This window comes from Juglans regia, chromosome 10 (assembly GCF_001411555.2).
Source record: "Juglans regia cultivar Chandler chromosome 10, Walnut 2.0, whole genome shotgun sequence".
Taxonomy (NCBI): Eukaryota; Viridiplantae; Streptophyta; class Magnoliopsida; order Fagales; family Juglandaceae; genus Juglans; species Juglans regia.
Window position 1 is genome coordinate 29,223,356 of NC_049910.1, and position 15,635 is coordinate 29,238,990.

At 35.3% G+C, this 15,635-nt stretch overlaps 1 protein-coding gene and 1 pseudogene across 1 annotated transcript; both read right to left on the reverse strand.

Moving 5' to 3' along the window:
• Positions 1-5,682: 5,682 nt before the first annotated feature.
• Positions 5,683-10,594, reverse strand: LOC108989756 (annotated as a pseudogene).
• Positions 10,595-12,824: 2,230 nt separating this feature from the next.
• LOC108989766 (thiamine phosphate phosphatase-like protein) lies at positions 12,825-15,152 on the reverse strand. The gene is made up of 4 exons (XM_018963499.2): positions 14,911-15,152; positions 14,688-14,809; positions 14,378-14,579; positions 12,825-13,415 (listed from the first exon to the last, which is right to left on the reverse strand). Exons 1-4 carry the CDS (start codon positions 15,052-15,054, stop codon positions 13,125-13,127), a joined length of 759 nt encoding a protein of 252 aa, XP_018819044.1. The 5' UTR covers positions 15,055-15,152; the 3' UTR covers positions 12,825-13,124.
• Between the last annotated feature and the right edge of the window lie 483 nt (positions 15,153-15,635).

The following is a 15,635-nucleotide window of genomic DNA, read 5'->3' on the forward strand; positions in this document are numbered from 1 at the left end:
TCTTGTTATTAATAATGTAAAATGCTCATAATTCTTTAGTTTTAGCCCCTCTTTATTTGTTCTATTCTACAAATTGCCACATGCCCTATGTACCATTGATCATATGAGGTTTTTATACTTCAGTTTTAGGCCCTTTTTATTCTTTCTGTTCTATTCTTCTGCAGGTTTTTAGCTTGTTCTTTGTAATAGTTTCATTGCTTTTGAGAGCCTTGCTCTAGCATTGCTTAAAGGTATGCATTGCTCCAAATGTTGCACTTTATACATTTTCCTCTACTTCCCTGAATTGTTTGGTTACACTGCATAACATATATACTTTTGTGGCCTTCATCCAGGTGAAATCTAGAAGAGAGAGATTTTACTATCGAATAGAAATGATGGGGTTCTAAAAGAGTTGGTGCTTCTGGAGCAATAAGTTGAAATAAGGCATTTACGCACACTACTCCGGCTGTATTGGGCTTTTCTAGTTGTTGTATCATGTTACTTAATAGTATCTAATTGATTTCAGAACTTAGTTTGTAAATACATAACTTAAGTCTGTGTTTCTGACTTATGTAAATCCAAAACAATGTGGTTGGTATATAAAGCCTTGGTGAAGGCAACCATTGAAATGAATATAAATCTAGCTTTTTACCACCTCTTGTTTCCAGTAGTTCTTGTGCATTAAACATGTCAACATGCCAACAGATTTATGCATGCCAACATGCCAACAGATTTTCAGCAGTTATAGCTTTTAACATGCCAATAGATTTACGCATTAAAAATGCAATCAATAAAATGCAATCAAAAGCCACTCATTTGAAATGCAATTTGCCTAGCAATAAAATGCAATCTACTTTTAACACGCATTAAGTTACTACCATCCACAGCAAACCATTATAAAATCTATGAAATAAAATCTATGAAATAAATCCATGAATTACATTCAATACAAAATCCATGAATTACATTCAAACCACAAAAAACCCATTACAAAATTACAAATTCCAAATCCATGAATTACATTGAATACACAACAAACCCATTACAAAATCCATGAATTACATTGGATTTACATCCATGAATTAAATTAAATACACAACAAACCCATTACAAAATTCATGAATTACATCCATGAATTACATTGGATTTACATCCATGAATTATATTAAATACACAACAAACACATTACAAAATCCATGAATTACATTCAATACACAAAATCCATGAATTACATCCATGAAAATAGAGGTTTCTTATTTCCTCAGCACGTACAGAGTTGCCCTGGTCCTCCTCCAATGATGCCCATGTCATCCAGGTTACATAACTTTGTGAATTTATATTCAACGAGGACTTAAATAATCTTCTGGCTGCTGATAAATTACGAAGCCTCTATTCAAGAACACCCCAAGCCTGCAATGATTTTTATTCTGGTAAGTTGTAATAATAATAATATAGTTTGCAATCTCATAGAGCTACTACACTAAGCCAAACCAAATAGAACGTTTTGTTGCTACAACATCACACGACATGTTCATTACTTGAACACATCGAGCAGCACTTTTACTAGTTGAGTTGATTGACAGGGCTATTTGGTACAATTCCCTTGCCTTTGCGACGTTTCCTTCTTTCCATTCCATCCATCCCCACGCCTAAACAGCCACAAATCCTAATCATTAAATTAGTTTTCCAGTGGTTCACAAAGTGCTTGAAAAGAAATGGATGGACGCGATTTCTTGTGCTAAATCATTATAACGCACGAAGAAATCAAAATACAAGAACTACTAACAATCAGAATGGGAAAATATAGATTAAAATAATCTGCATCACCATCAGAGGCAGCTGCTTCCTCTTAGCTTGTCTAAGATTAAAATTATAGTATTTATAAAACCCCAAATTTCCACCATTTTAATGCGGTCTGTAATAACTGTCAGTGCAAGAAATTTGGTACTTGACAGAGCCCCAAAATAGAAATATTTCATCCAAGGAACGTAAAAATCCAAGATCCCAAACAGAAACATGCACCACCACAACACAGAATGTATTATAAATTACCTGAAGCTAGCCACGGAGACACCCACACAACACAGATTTGGACGAGACACCCACAGAGATGGAAGAAACACCCACACGAAGCTACTTATTCGGAGACACCCACAGAGATGGACGACACCCACGGAGACAGCCACACAAGATGCAGCGTCGCAGACCCAACAATGCGCAGGCGGAGACAGCCACACAAGAAGCAGCGTCGCAGACCCCAGTTTTGATTTTGTCTGAATAAGACAATGAGAAATCTGAAATTTTTACTCCCTCCATTTCATTTCACTTTTTCTTTTTTTTAAATAAATTAGCAGCTGACGTGGCAGTACCACGTCAGCCGATTCCGCGCCGATTCCGCAACGGCGGTTGCAAGCAGAAGAACTGTCGTTCCTCATAACTTCCAACATTCATAGGATTATTTTATAATTTTTTATACAACTAAATAATACTTTATTAAAATATTAGAATCACCTTTCATTTAAAATAGATTTTTAGAAACTAGTTGTAAAAATATTATATTTATGAAATTATTTGTAACCATCACTTCATCATCTTCTAACATCACACAAAAAACAAATAAGTAGCAATCTCTTAAAAATCAATTGTACAAGATATTTGCCAATTCTATATCATTAATAATTGAAGAAATAATTATTATTCATTATTTATCCGTCAATTACTTAAACTAAAAATGATGAGAAGATGATGAAAAAATTATGGCTAAAAATTTATTAATAGAATTTTCCTTTGCAACATTATCTTAAACTAAAAGCCCCCTTAATCTTGACTACTAACAGTTCAGTGTGTATATGTATTGTACTTCTAAAGCGTGTGATCATTGATAGTAAGTGCACATGTAAAAGGATTAGGAAAATATGAGAGATTTAGAAATGAATAATTGAGGTTTAAAATTTTGAAATGTTAGGCTGGACTAAATGATCAAACATCTAAAATAGAAACATGAAAAGAATGTGATGGACAAGTATGTACGTTGCTTGAAATATTAGCAAATTTTGAGGATCAAATTTTTATAAGGATGGAAGTTTGTGACAACCCAATCCTAAGTTTATGCCATAAGATAAGTTTTATGCATTTTTCAGATTATTATTATCATCACCATCATCAGATTTTAATAGGATTATTATCATACTATTTGTAATTGTATGACCCTTAGGTTGTGCAATAGTCACTAGAGTTCTTCTGCCTTGTTTGTTCCTATCTCCAAGACTCCACCCGTAAGCTTAAGTGTATATCTCCTAGTTGAATAAATTTCCTAATGGGAAACTTACTCCCAACTCCAAACTCTATCCAATCACCTAGAGGCTCACGTTATTCCCTCCCCTCACCTATAAAACCACCTCGAGACCCTCAAAATTAAACATAAGAAAATCCAATTCATGCAGGAAGGAAAACTCACACTCATAACAACATTTTTCCTCCCACGTCTCAGCCCTGGCTTTTCCATAAACCATAGTGGAGACCATCATAAATAGTCATCATAAGTCCTCTGTTTTCTCTTCTTCAAAATAGAGCACCGCCCCATTCAAGAGAGATCAATGAGTCTCCACCATGCCAAAGTAGCTACGGACAGCCCAAAAATTGTCGTCGTCGGAGTACACCTAGAATATGTCGACGCCTTGGAAAACCATCGTAAGCCAACGGCCATTAGCGTCTCTCCTCTGTCAACAACCAAAGAGGCCTCGTGTGTGTTCTACTCAGCCCAATCCCGTCGCACCCACTCCCTTAGGTAAGCCGTTGTCGTCGCACTCTACCTCCTCTCTCTCTCGGTTGCTTCTCGGCTTGGCAGAACTCTCTCTCCCTCTCTCGACGTTGCGACACCACAAAGGACCCTGCAACTGCGCCACCTTGACTTCCAGCCGCTTGAGCCACCGTACCATGCAACCTCCTCTCTCGGTGAGTCCATCGTAGAACTTCCCCTCCCTCGCGATCTCTCTGTTTTTGGCCCATGTGTTTTGATTTCCAGAGGAACCCTAGAGTTCTTGATGGGCCCTAAGCCATTATGTGCGTGTGCTAGGCTTATTTAGATGGACTTATGGGCCAGATTGCAACTCTTACAGATTCTAATGATCTTTAAATAGACTTACATTTTAATCGGGGCTTGACTTTATTATGTGTCAGCGACTGTTTTAGTAATTTTATTGGGCTTAATATTTTAAATGTGTGTTTTTACTTAAATAAATATATTAGTCAAAGGCTCATCTTTATAAGAAAGTGTTTAAAGAATTTGAAATATATTTTAAAGTATACTATTAAGCCTAATATTTTAGTTTCCTTTGTCAATTTAGTAGGATTTTAATAAAATTATTATGTTATACTTTAAATAGAAAAATTAAGGAATATGTTATGAGTTTTGAATAATTATGTTAAGAAATGAAACCTATTTTAAGAATTGGGGTTTTATGACTTATTTTAAAATAGCCCAAGTATTCTATTATATTATAATATATTATTAGTATTTAAGTAATTTAAATATCAGGATTTATTGATTATGGTGTTAAAAAAAAGATTTATTTGACTATCTTTTAAATTGTGAATTTAATTAAGTAGGATATTAGTATATATTGTCCCTAGACAGATTTAGTGATAATTAATATTGCGTATAGGTGACAAGCTACGAAGTGAGATTCAAGACGAAGCGTAGCGAGGTATGTAATTTGATCACAAATTAAGATCATCACAGTGCAACTTATATAGATTATATTAGCATCAGTTCTTTGACAAACATTTTTTTATATACCACTCATATCATATGCAAACATGTTATCCAACATAACATACGATCATGTCATTCCGCATCATGTTCAAATTCAAAAATTATAACTATGTATGTATTATGTTACACATCTCATGTGTATAAGACACGTAAGCTATCTTAAGTTCAAGTGCAAGATAAGATAAGATCAGTTAATCAGATGGCCATTCAGATGCATGTTACCGATGCAGTTCAGTTTTAGAGTGGCTGGGCAAGGGACGGACTCAAGCGTGATCCACCATAGTATGCCAAAATACCATCAGCGGCTCCCTTCGCGGCCTCTGGACGTGGGGCCAGTTCACAACTTCGCACACAGGATTAAGTGTGTTAACCAGTCAAATCAATCAGTTAAGTCAGATCAGATAGTTAAGTCAGATTAGTCAATTAATTAAGATAAATCAAGTCATGCATAACATAAACATCAGTACAAACAGTCATGATTTTAAGCTCTTAGCATGAAAACTTTTACGAAAACCTTATGTTTATTATGTTTACGTTGTGATGGATTTCTTTATAAGTTTTCGACTCATTTTAGTTTGTTTTCATATTTTTAACCACCAATAATGAATACGACAGGCACGCCAGGATTAGAAGGAGCAGTTGATTTCGTTTCAGACTTTCTTGAATAAAATTATTTTTTATGATATAAATTTATTCAGTTTATTTATTTAATATTTTTGGAAAACATTTTATTAGACATTTTTTCTACAAAATAAATCATAATTTCATTTATTAAATATGATATCTCTTGCCGGGTTTATTTTATGAAAAACAAACACGTAACACTCTTAGCTTACGGGAAATGCACATTTTTTCACTTAAAAGCAATCTTGGCCTATTTTTAAGAGAAAATCCACCAAAAACCAAAACTAAGACAAGGGAGTCTGAGGGCAAAGGACAGAGTAAAAGATACATTTCCTAAGTAGAAACTATCAAATAATGAATGTCCACAGGGGCATTTGCTAACCCAAACTCGTAACAACAACAAAAAACAAAAAAAGGTCATAATATGCATTTGCTCCGAGCAAGTTGCTCGTATTCTCTCAACTATATAACCAACATTCTCTACTGTAATCTCTATTCAGCTAACATGTAAGACAAAGGCAATTGAAGTATTGCTACCACATGGAATGTTTACAGATGGTATTTCCACAAGACCTCCTGCTTCCTTCACTCTCTTCGGTTGTGATGCGCTTCAATCTACAGAACGTCCTACTATAATCATTGTAATGCCTCCTTTCAAGATCTGCTGCTTCTCTGGTCAAATTTTTTCCATCATGTGGTCAAGAGGTTGAATGTGACTGGTTGATGACATGACAACGTCAGTACCCCTCTAACATCCAAAGCACCTAAAGAGGATAATGTAAAGAGAAATATGTGAACCAGAAAGTGTAACGTATAGCAAATAATATCTTCTTATCATCATCAAAATATTTGATGAGCAGAAGTAATGCTTTGTATATGTATAAAAGAGGTCTCCCCAATGAATTCTAAGTCTCCAACCTGAGATATGCGAGGCCGTGAATAAGGGTCCCACCGGATGCATAAGGAGGCACATTGCAGCGTGCGATGAACCTCGTGCTTTGAGTAGCAGCTTTTTAAGCAAGGGTCAACAAGCTCATGAACAACTTGTTTTGCTAGCAATGGTCTTGCCTGATCCAAATTTGAAACGCAAGCAATGGCAAAGGAAAAAACTTTAAATTTACTCATGTTTATAATAACCCGCAGGGATATACTAACCTGGGAAGAAAATTTTGAATCTTAACTATGCTAATATCTTCTCAAATATTTAAGTTGATACCCATTCAGTGAGAAACTGCTGGCCTTTGGGCCGGTTTATGTCCATAGCTTTCCTCCCTGTAACAAGCTCCAGTAGTACTACCCCAAAGGAATACACATCAGCTTTTTCGGTTATTTGGCCACTTTGAGCATATTCAGGAGCTAAGTACTTGCAGAATGCCATGTTTTTTTTTTTTTTTTGTCATTTTTTGCAAATATTATAACCAAGAAGAAAATAATTGTAGACAGGCTTCACCCAAATGTTCCAATTACTCTTGTGTCCACCCCCATGTCTCCATCTGGCTGCCACCTAGCCAGTCCAAAATCTCCCACCTTAAGTACAAAAATAGTAGTCAGTTTTGCATGTTCTATTGATATGCAGAAGCACTTAAAAAACACATTTTTTGGGCAACTTATAATTTGATACAGAAGAAACAGCAAACATTTATAGAAGGTATGGTAATGAAGGACGTATATAGCATTTTTTTTGTAAGTAAAAATTTATTAATATCAATAGACGTAACCAAGTACACTGGGTGTATACATGAAGAGAGAACACCTAGCCATAATAGAGTACCCCTAATGGCCAATAAGTCCATCCAATATACACCAAGCCCGACTGGAACAAAACATTCCTCCCCACAACAAAGCAAATCACTGTAACTACCCCAACCCCTTGTTTCCACAAAACTAAGATACCACCCGAAACTCCCTTAGAAGCTACATTCTACATACTATACCCAAAACTAATACCACACCCTTACATACAATCCTACCCTCCCTCTAGTCCTCCTTCGACTTGAACTACCACCCTTAACGTCATAGTTAATTGTTCACGTAAAATGCTTTAACTGCCTGTTCTTCTTAAATCTTAATTTCGTTTTAAGTGACCCGTTTCAATAGCAATGAGTAGTGTTGTGAATTGGTCATCAAATCTTCCACGCGTAATCACACACTGTTATGTTTTTTCATTAACTTTTTGCAGAACTTAATCCAATGATGAACCAACCAACGAAGGAAGAGATATCAAGGGGCAACATCTTCCCTAGACTCAGCTCCCAACTGTACACTAGGCCCTAAACATTCCTCCTCGTAAGGTATTAACGACAAGCCCACAATTTCCTCCACACCATCTCCTACATTCAAATGTCGTACCTCCTCAACAACACCCTTGTTTCACAAGATGCCTGAAGAGATACCGACAAATTGGTTATCTTTGTCATGAGTGGCGAGGCCAATGGTTAAAAATCATTGGTTTAACAAAACCCTTGTCACGGTATATAGCATTTTAAGAGCATGACATACCAATGGTTCAAAATCATGGGTGAGCAGAATGTTGTTAGGCCGCATATCGCGGTTGACAATACAACCAACTCTACATTCTTCATGAAGGTATCTCAATCCACGAGCAGCACCAATTACAATTTTTTGTCGTGCAGACCATTCTAGTGGATTTAGTTTTCTTCCTGCAATATTCGAACATTCTACTGAATGTTGTCAGAGAAGTGATGGCATAAATAGTTTTAAACAACAAAAAGAAACAAAGAGAACTGAAGCTTTGACAAACTGAGTGTTAGACCAGTTATGATTTGGTCTTCTAAGTCAGCTGGAATGCGGAAGCTTTTAGTTCAATTAAAGTAAAATCGAGAAATAAATTTTGAAATCTTCATATAGAGGAAAATCTCCCTTAAGACAGAGATGCTTGCTAGTCACATCCGTAATAATATTACCACTACTGAACGTTAAGTTACTGAAAAAATAGGGTTAGGGTAAAATACCATATAGATGAGAATCCAAAGACCCATTGCAAATGTATTCATATACTAGCAACCTTTTTCCATCCTCCACACAGAAACCAATAAGCATCACAACATTACGATGTTGTGCACAGCTTAAGACTTCAACTTCTGAGCAAAATTCTAGATCACCTTGGGAACTAGCCAATTTGTATTGCTTGACAGCAACAACACGACTATCTGGTAAAACACCTCGATGTACAGAGCCAAATCCACCTTCTACCAAGAAAATTTCCTGTGAAAATCCACCTGTAGCAAATTCCAGCTCAGAAAATGCGAACCATCTTGGAGGGTTCCCAAATAAAGGTGCCTTGTGCTGACAAATGGAACACAATGGAGGAGGGCCAAGGGGTGGATTTCTGGATAATGAAATTGCTTCTCTTAAACTTCTGTTTAAGTCCAAATCAAGCCTATAATTCAGTACTCCAATACAAGGATCTTCATCTAATTTAGACAATTTCTCCAACAAGGCTCTGTATGGGGAAGTCAGAACCTTCTCGTTGTGTCTTTCTGAACCTTCCACCGTATGGTTTGAATATTCACCACCAGAACTAAGAATGTTTGCCATCCAATGCTGGAAATATGAATTCATAGAACAAGAACTCAATCTGTCACTATCTGTGTCAGAGTCACATTCATCCAGGTTTTCATTTTCTCTCGCAGTAAATTGGAGCTCTTTCTCAAGTCTCCCAACAATTCCAGAAAGGACAAATGGTGAATTCTCTGGATCCGAGCTAGATATTGATGACGTTCCAACATCAGTTGTAGTCAATGGTGACTCATGGTCTGGACTACTTGCTGGAGTCACAGGAGGCCCTCTAATCATATTCAGCTATTGAAACTTGCTCTTCAGATGTTCTGGAGATGTTCCTAACCCAGATCTCAAGGACATCTCAAGAAAAAAAATGAGCTAGCTGTACTACATAGACGTTCATTGTACTTAATAGAAGAGCTGGACAACTCAACAATTCAATCAGTCCCCATGGCCGTGAGAGTAAAGCACTGTCATTGTTTCAGCCCTTGGACTTTTTAGTAAGCATCACGGCATCAATTTTACATGCTCTTGAATTTAATGCAAATGAAGTGGAAATTAAAGAAAAAAGCGTCCTGCCACTTTCAGGACTTTCAGGTGTGAAAGTCTGCTACACAACCAGATGGAGAAGATGAAGTTCAACAACAAAAGCAAATCACATCAACAAATGATAACTTCTTTATCTTGTTTGATAAATCAGTGTGTATATCTTATCATGTAAATAACAAATCATGTACAATTTCAGTCTATAAATAAACGTCCATGTCCACCAAATTAGTGTGCGACAATTACAGTGGTTTCAGTGTGTAAAAATTCTTATAATATAACTAGTTTTTTCACCAAAAGAACAAATACAAAAAGGACCTCAAAATTACACAAAAGACAATAGCGAATTAAAAGTATTTATGCATGAAAGAAACATTAATTCAATTCTACAAGATTTAATTTTGAATTTAGGAAAAATCCCCAAAAAGCGTGTCCATGAATGAAGTACAAAGCAGGAATATCCACCTACCAGCTACCAACAATAAAATATTTTTACAAAAAAAAAAAAAAACATAATTAATGTCACAAAATCAAACAAAAAGGAAATTTATAAATACATTTGGGTTAACTCAATTAGGTTGAAAGACAATGAAAGTTACTTGAGGAGTACTGAGCAGGGATGACCACCAGCAACTTAATGCAATCACCAGGTTGAACAACATGAGTCAAAGCCCACACCAAAGCAGTCTTTGGGATTTCCTTCGATGCTTTGACAGCAACCACCACCACCTTCCCACTCACATCTGAAGAGACCTTTTCCTTACCACCCTTCTCTTTCATATTCGACCAACCAACCAAATCCTAACTCTCACCTATCTTCACCACACCCACCCTCTGGCTCAAACCCACAACCAAAAAATTGTTCTTTTTCTTCGTGTTTCGGTATAGAAGAAGGAGCGCAGTTCAAGGTACATGCTTCTACCAAAGAGATTGCTCTTTCAGTTGAAAGGAAACGTGAAACCGTAACAGTTTTGGGGGGTTCAGGTTAATAAAACCCAGAACAGCAATTAATATCTTCAAGCACCAAGGTTTTGTGTAAAACTGAAACCTACCCATCTCAAGAGGAATGCATGAGCTTAGAAAAAAAGAATTAACATGAGGTGGTGGCTGTGGCCTAGAGATTCGTATCCAGCTTGTGCAAAACTTCAAGAAAAAACCGCCAAGAAGGAAAGCCAAAACAAACAGAACGAGATAACGAAACGGACAGTTTTTAGCAACAAATTGGTATTAATGAGAAATCAGATCAATGATTGGATCTCTCTCTCGTTATTAACCCATTAACTGCTTTAAATAAAAAGTCATAAAGCTCTATTTGCAACCAAAGGATTTTGTGACTTTATATATTTTATAACAATAAATCTTTACAACTTCTTTACACTTCACATTTTATATTTTTTAAAATTTTTATTATTTTTTTATCAAATATTTTAAAAAGAATAAACTTAAAAAATATTTTAAAAAAATATTAAAATATTTTAAATTTAAAAAAAATGTAGAGTATGGAGTGTGGTGGAGTGTTAAGAAAAAATTTCATCCTTTATTGAAAATGAATAATAATCCCTATATTTAAAGACCATAAGATCGTCTCGTTTGTTTTTACAGATGAGATGAGATGAGATGAGTTGATATTAAAATTAAAAGTTATAATGATTAGATGAGATGAGTTAAGAGAAATTATAAAAACAAATAAGGTGGGTTATTCAGGCCTCGTTTGGTTACGTAATTCAGATGAGATAAGATGAAATGTTTTGTTAAAAGTTGAATAAAATATTGTAATAATATAAATTTTTAATATTATTTTTGTTTTGAAACTTGAAAAAATTGAATTGTTTATTATATTTTGTGTGGAAGTTTAAAAAAACTTTTTTAAATATTAAAATAAAAATAATATTAAAAAATATATTTTAATAATTTTTTATTTAATCTTTTATTTTTAATATCATCTTATTTCATCTCTAAAAACAAACGAGTACTTAGTATTTTCAAACTTGAGGAGGTTATATCTTATACTGAGGAGGAAAAGTACTGTTATATGTTTAGTTGTGCCAACATATATATTCACGCAACCTTTGATTGATGAAGGGAAAATGATAGAGCCACCGTTGGGCGTTGAGAGTCACAACTGGCTTTATCATGTATTTTTTAATGTATCTTTTTTTACAGTTATTTTTATATAAATTTTTTTTAACAATTTTAAATATTTTTTAAAAAAAATTGTAATATTATTAAAAAATACTTCCTTAATCATGAAGTAAAAAAAAAATTATTAAAAAATACTTCCTTAATCATGAAGTAAAAAAAATTATTTTTATATTTACTTCGTGATTAAGGAAATATTTTTTAATAATTTTTTTTTACTTCATAATTAAAGAAGTATTTTTTAATAATATTACAATTTTTACTATTATTTAATATTTTATTATTATCTAAGATCGCGTTACTATCCAAACAAACGGATCGTGTATGTATCTGCTGCCCTCCACAAAGTAACCATTGACGTCTCTTTGATTTTTGTATAATTGTGTATGCATGTATGCATGCTCCATTTTGTTGCTACAGATGCCTGAATACAGAGTAGTTAACGCTTTAACAGGATCATCACAGTCAACTGCAGGTTTCTTCTCTTTTCTCTCTTTTTATTTTTTCGTGTAAATTGCACAGGCCCATTTAAGATACTCATAATTTAGTTTGCTCTGTTATCTACGTCTGAGTGTTTTTAGAATACAACGAATTTGTGTACTATTTTCTATATAATCATTTATAAATCCCGGCTTCACTAATAACCAATGTGGGACTGGGATTCGAAGATGACTTGAGATGACTTGAGATGAGCTGAGATAGATTGTGAATAGTAATGAGATGAGTTGTGAATAGTAGTGAGATTTATGAGTTAAAGTTGCTGAATAGTAATGAATAGTAGTGAGATGAGTTGAGATAACTTGCGAATCCAAACCTTTCGTGACTACTTTTATAACTTATTCAACGTGAGTTTTCCTTTCCCCAGTGTAAGACTGGAGTGTTACAGACTCCCCTCTTAAATTCTTATAGTTCTCGTCAGGACCATGTCATTCAGTGCTCTAGTATCACATGGCTGTACTAGGTGGCTCTGATACAAGGGACCCAAGGAGCACTAACACATCTGCACTATAACCATTGAAGACTGGTTAATTTCAAGCTTCCCTATGATCATTTATAAAGTCTAGTTTCACCTAATAAGTAGTCAATGCGGCACAATCATGACGAACTTCATAACTTGGTCACTCTAAGTGAGTTATTTGCTTTCCCAATCTAGGACTGGGGTGTTATAACCAACACCTAAAGTCTTATTCCTTCGTGCAAACTGCATCACATCACAATATTCATGCAAGCCGCCATGACATTAGTTCCCAACACCCCAATGTCTTCTTCCTTTTCCATGCAAACATAGCAGTAGTCACATTTCTTTAAACATGTATTCTTCTGTGATTGCATTATCAACATATAAAAATTATGCAGGCTAAACAAGCTCATCATAAATACGAGCAATGCTAATTCTTTTTTTTTTTTGGAAGTTGTCAGCTTGTCTGAAATGGTCTTTCTCTGCTATTGACAATATTCAGAAAACCATTATATATGGAAGTAGGCAGAGATTCTGAGATGATGCCTCTTTGGTCGGGATTGGCAGTTGCAATGGGATAAGTTAGACCGACTGGTGTCTGCTGATGTTATCCTGAATGGTGATTGTATCAATAAGGTATAGTAGGATCCTCTTCAGCTCCTCTCCAGTGCTCCACTCATGGACTTTTGCCTTGACTAGCAGTGGTTCGCAACAAATGCGTTTCCACAGAGGATAATTCTTCCTCGGCATCACATAATCACTTTCACCAAGCTTCAGAGTTGGGCAATAATCACCATGTCCATCTCCAAGGTAGATGAAATTTTTGGTGCTGTTTTCAGAAACAGAAGCTTGGATTTCGTCAATCACCTGACCCTAAAAACCAGAAGATAAAATAAACCCTTTGCTACCAACACCAAAAGGAAAGAAAATAAGAGTCTCAGTAGCAACAATGAGTCCATACGTTAGATCATCAACCATAAATCTTTGCTGTGAACAGTAAACTACATAAGTTAGTAGATGTCGGTCAGAGATTATATGAATGACAGAAAGCTACATCATTCCATACGCTCTGCAACTCAGAGATAATACTTTTAGTATGGGGGAGGGGAAGCTGAGCTTGATACAGATAGATGGTAGTCAGCCAGAACCAAATAGATGGTATTCATCCAAAACACGAGTTGGTGCTTTCAAATGCCACTGTAAACAATATCTAACAGCCTCCATTTCCAGTGGCCTCCCTCCTATTCTCCTCTTGTGATACTAAAATAGTCTTAGTACATATAGCACGTGCTCTAGTACCTCTCGCTCCCCCTTCATCCCTTATTTAGGGAAAAAGAAAATGCCATTTGATCCACGGTTAATGGATCCAAAGAAAAATAAATACCAGATAAAAAGAAAAACGAACAGTCTCGGCCTTTTTCTTTTTCTTTCTGTCAATGATTGTGAATAGAATATCTAATATTTTGGAACAAAAGATATAAAAAGTGGCCTGGTGAGAGGAGAAAGTGAGCATGATTCAAACATTCACCATGTTGAAAGTATTTGTCAAGTGACTCACCTATATAGAAATAATGCAAGCTATTAGAGCCCCTTTTTTCTAAGTCTCTCCACCATAAGTAAAGCAGACGCTAAATTCTTCTCTTGTTAAAGGTATAGTTCATTTAACACAATCAAACAACCTTCAAACGGCTAAGGAACTTGGAATGTTACAAAACAACGCAATAAAACTATACCTTTAACAAATGCAAAACTAATTACTCAATAATATAGATGATGATTCTTCCTTCAGTAGAAACTTATTTCCTTTCTGGCCAGAAAGACATTGTTTATAGTACCTTGCACATAGTTGCATGGCATAATTTGCATCCATGAGGAGACGAACTCGAATCATGAAAAGGAAAGATCCTAAGCCGTCCGTCTTTATCCACGAATGATGGGTTCGTGTATATCCGAGAAAAGCAACCCAACAGACCATGATGCTTCAAGATAGTCTCAATGAAAAACTGATTCGCATCGCTAATCACCCTCAAGTCGCATCTGAAACAAACAACATCAATCGCAAGAACAACCTTTAATCATCAATCAGCCCCTAGTAACAACTACCAACTCACGCTATATAAGAATAAGGTGGTCAAGAAAATCTACCCCAGAGCATGGGCTGCTTTAATAGCCGCGACAATACACGGATCCATTGGAGTACGTTTCAGGCATTCTGTAATGTCTTCGGCAGTTTGACCTCGTGAGTGGAGCTCCTTCATCATACCATCCTACAATAGGCAACTGATCTAGATAAATAAATAAACGACGAAAATTTAACAAAAATCCAAATGGTTGTTCTTCATCTAAGAGATTGAACAAAATTAAAAACCATGAGAGAGTTCCAAGGCAAGGTAGAGCGGAGCTTATTGAAGAGGGGGGTGAGATCCATCTCCGTGACCACCCAACGGTCACTATCATCATCAATGATCGTGCGGTCAAAGTCAAACAGCACCACCACCGGTGTTCCAGCCATTTCGGGCACCGGAGCTGGGCTCTCAGGCGACCAGCGAAAAAGAAGGGAAATAAAAAAAGCGGTTTATGTTTACTTTGCTAGAGATAAAAGGTTATTGATATTCGATGAATCTGATTCGGCTTCATATCAGGAACTCGAAGGGGCGTTAAAAAAAAAATAAAAAAAAAAAAAAAGTGGAGAAAACCGGACCAGATCAGTCAAATCCGGTTTTGGAGTCCGAAATCGGTTTACGTAACGGCAAAATTGGTTGGAATCGGTTTGATTTCAGTTTTAGGCTTTTTAGGCCGGACCGGACTGCTCTATATAATATATATTTTAAATTATTTTTTTAATATTATATATAATATTTTTTGATATTATATATATTTTTTATATATAATAATATAAATTAATTTAAAAATAAACTGAAATAGTAAAACTTTAAACTAAAATTGATAAATCACATCAAATGAAAAAAAAATCCTAAATATCAAAAGATTTGAATTTATATACTAAAGTTGTAAATAAGATCACTAAAATATTATTTACCAAAAAAGAAAGAAAATCACTCAAATATTATTACCAAATTTTTATGGCCTAAT

What these genes read in the sequence shown, in the direction of transcription:
- LOC108989766 (XM_018963499.2), bottom strand. Translation starts at nt 15,054, where the DNA reads ATGGCTGGAACACCGGTGGTGGTGCTGTTTGACTTTGACCGCACGATC. An exon ending in AAAGCAGCCCATGCTCTGGG is followed by an intron (nt 14,580 to 14,687) that starts GTAGATTTTCTT and finishes TGTTTGTTTCAG; the next exon opens with ATGCGACTTGAGGGTGATTA. An exon ending in GCCATGCAACTATGTGCAAG is followed by an intron (nt 13,416 to 14,377) that starts GTACTATAAACA and finishes TCTGGTTTTTAG; the next exon opens with GGTCAGGTGATTGACGAAAT.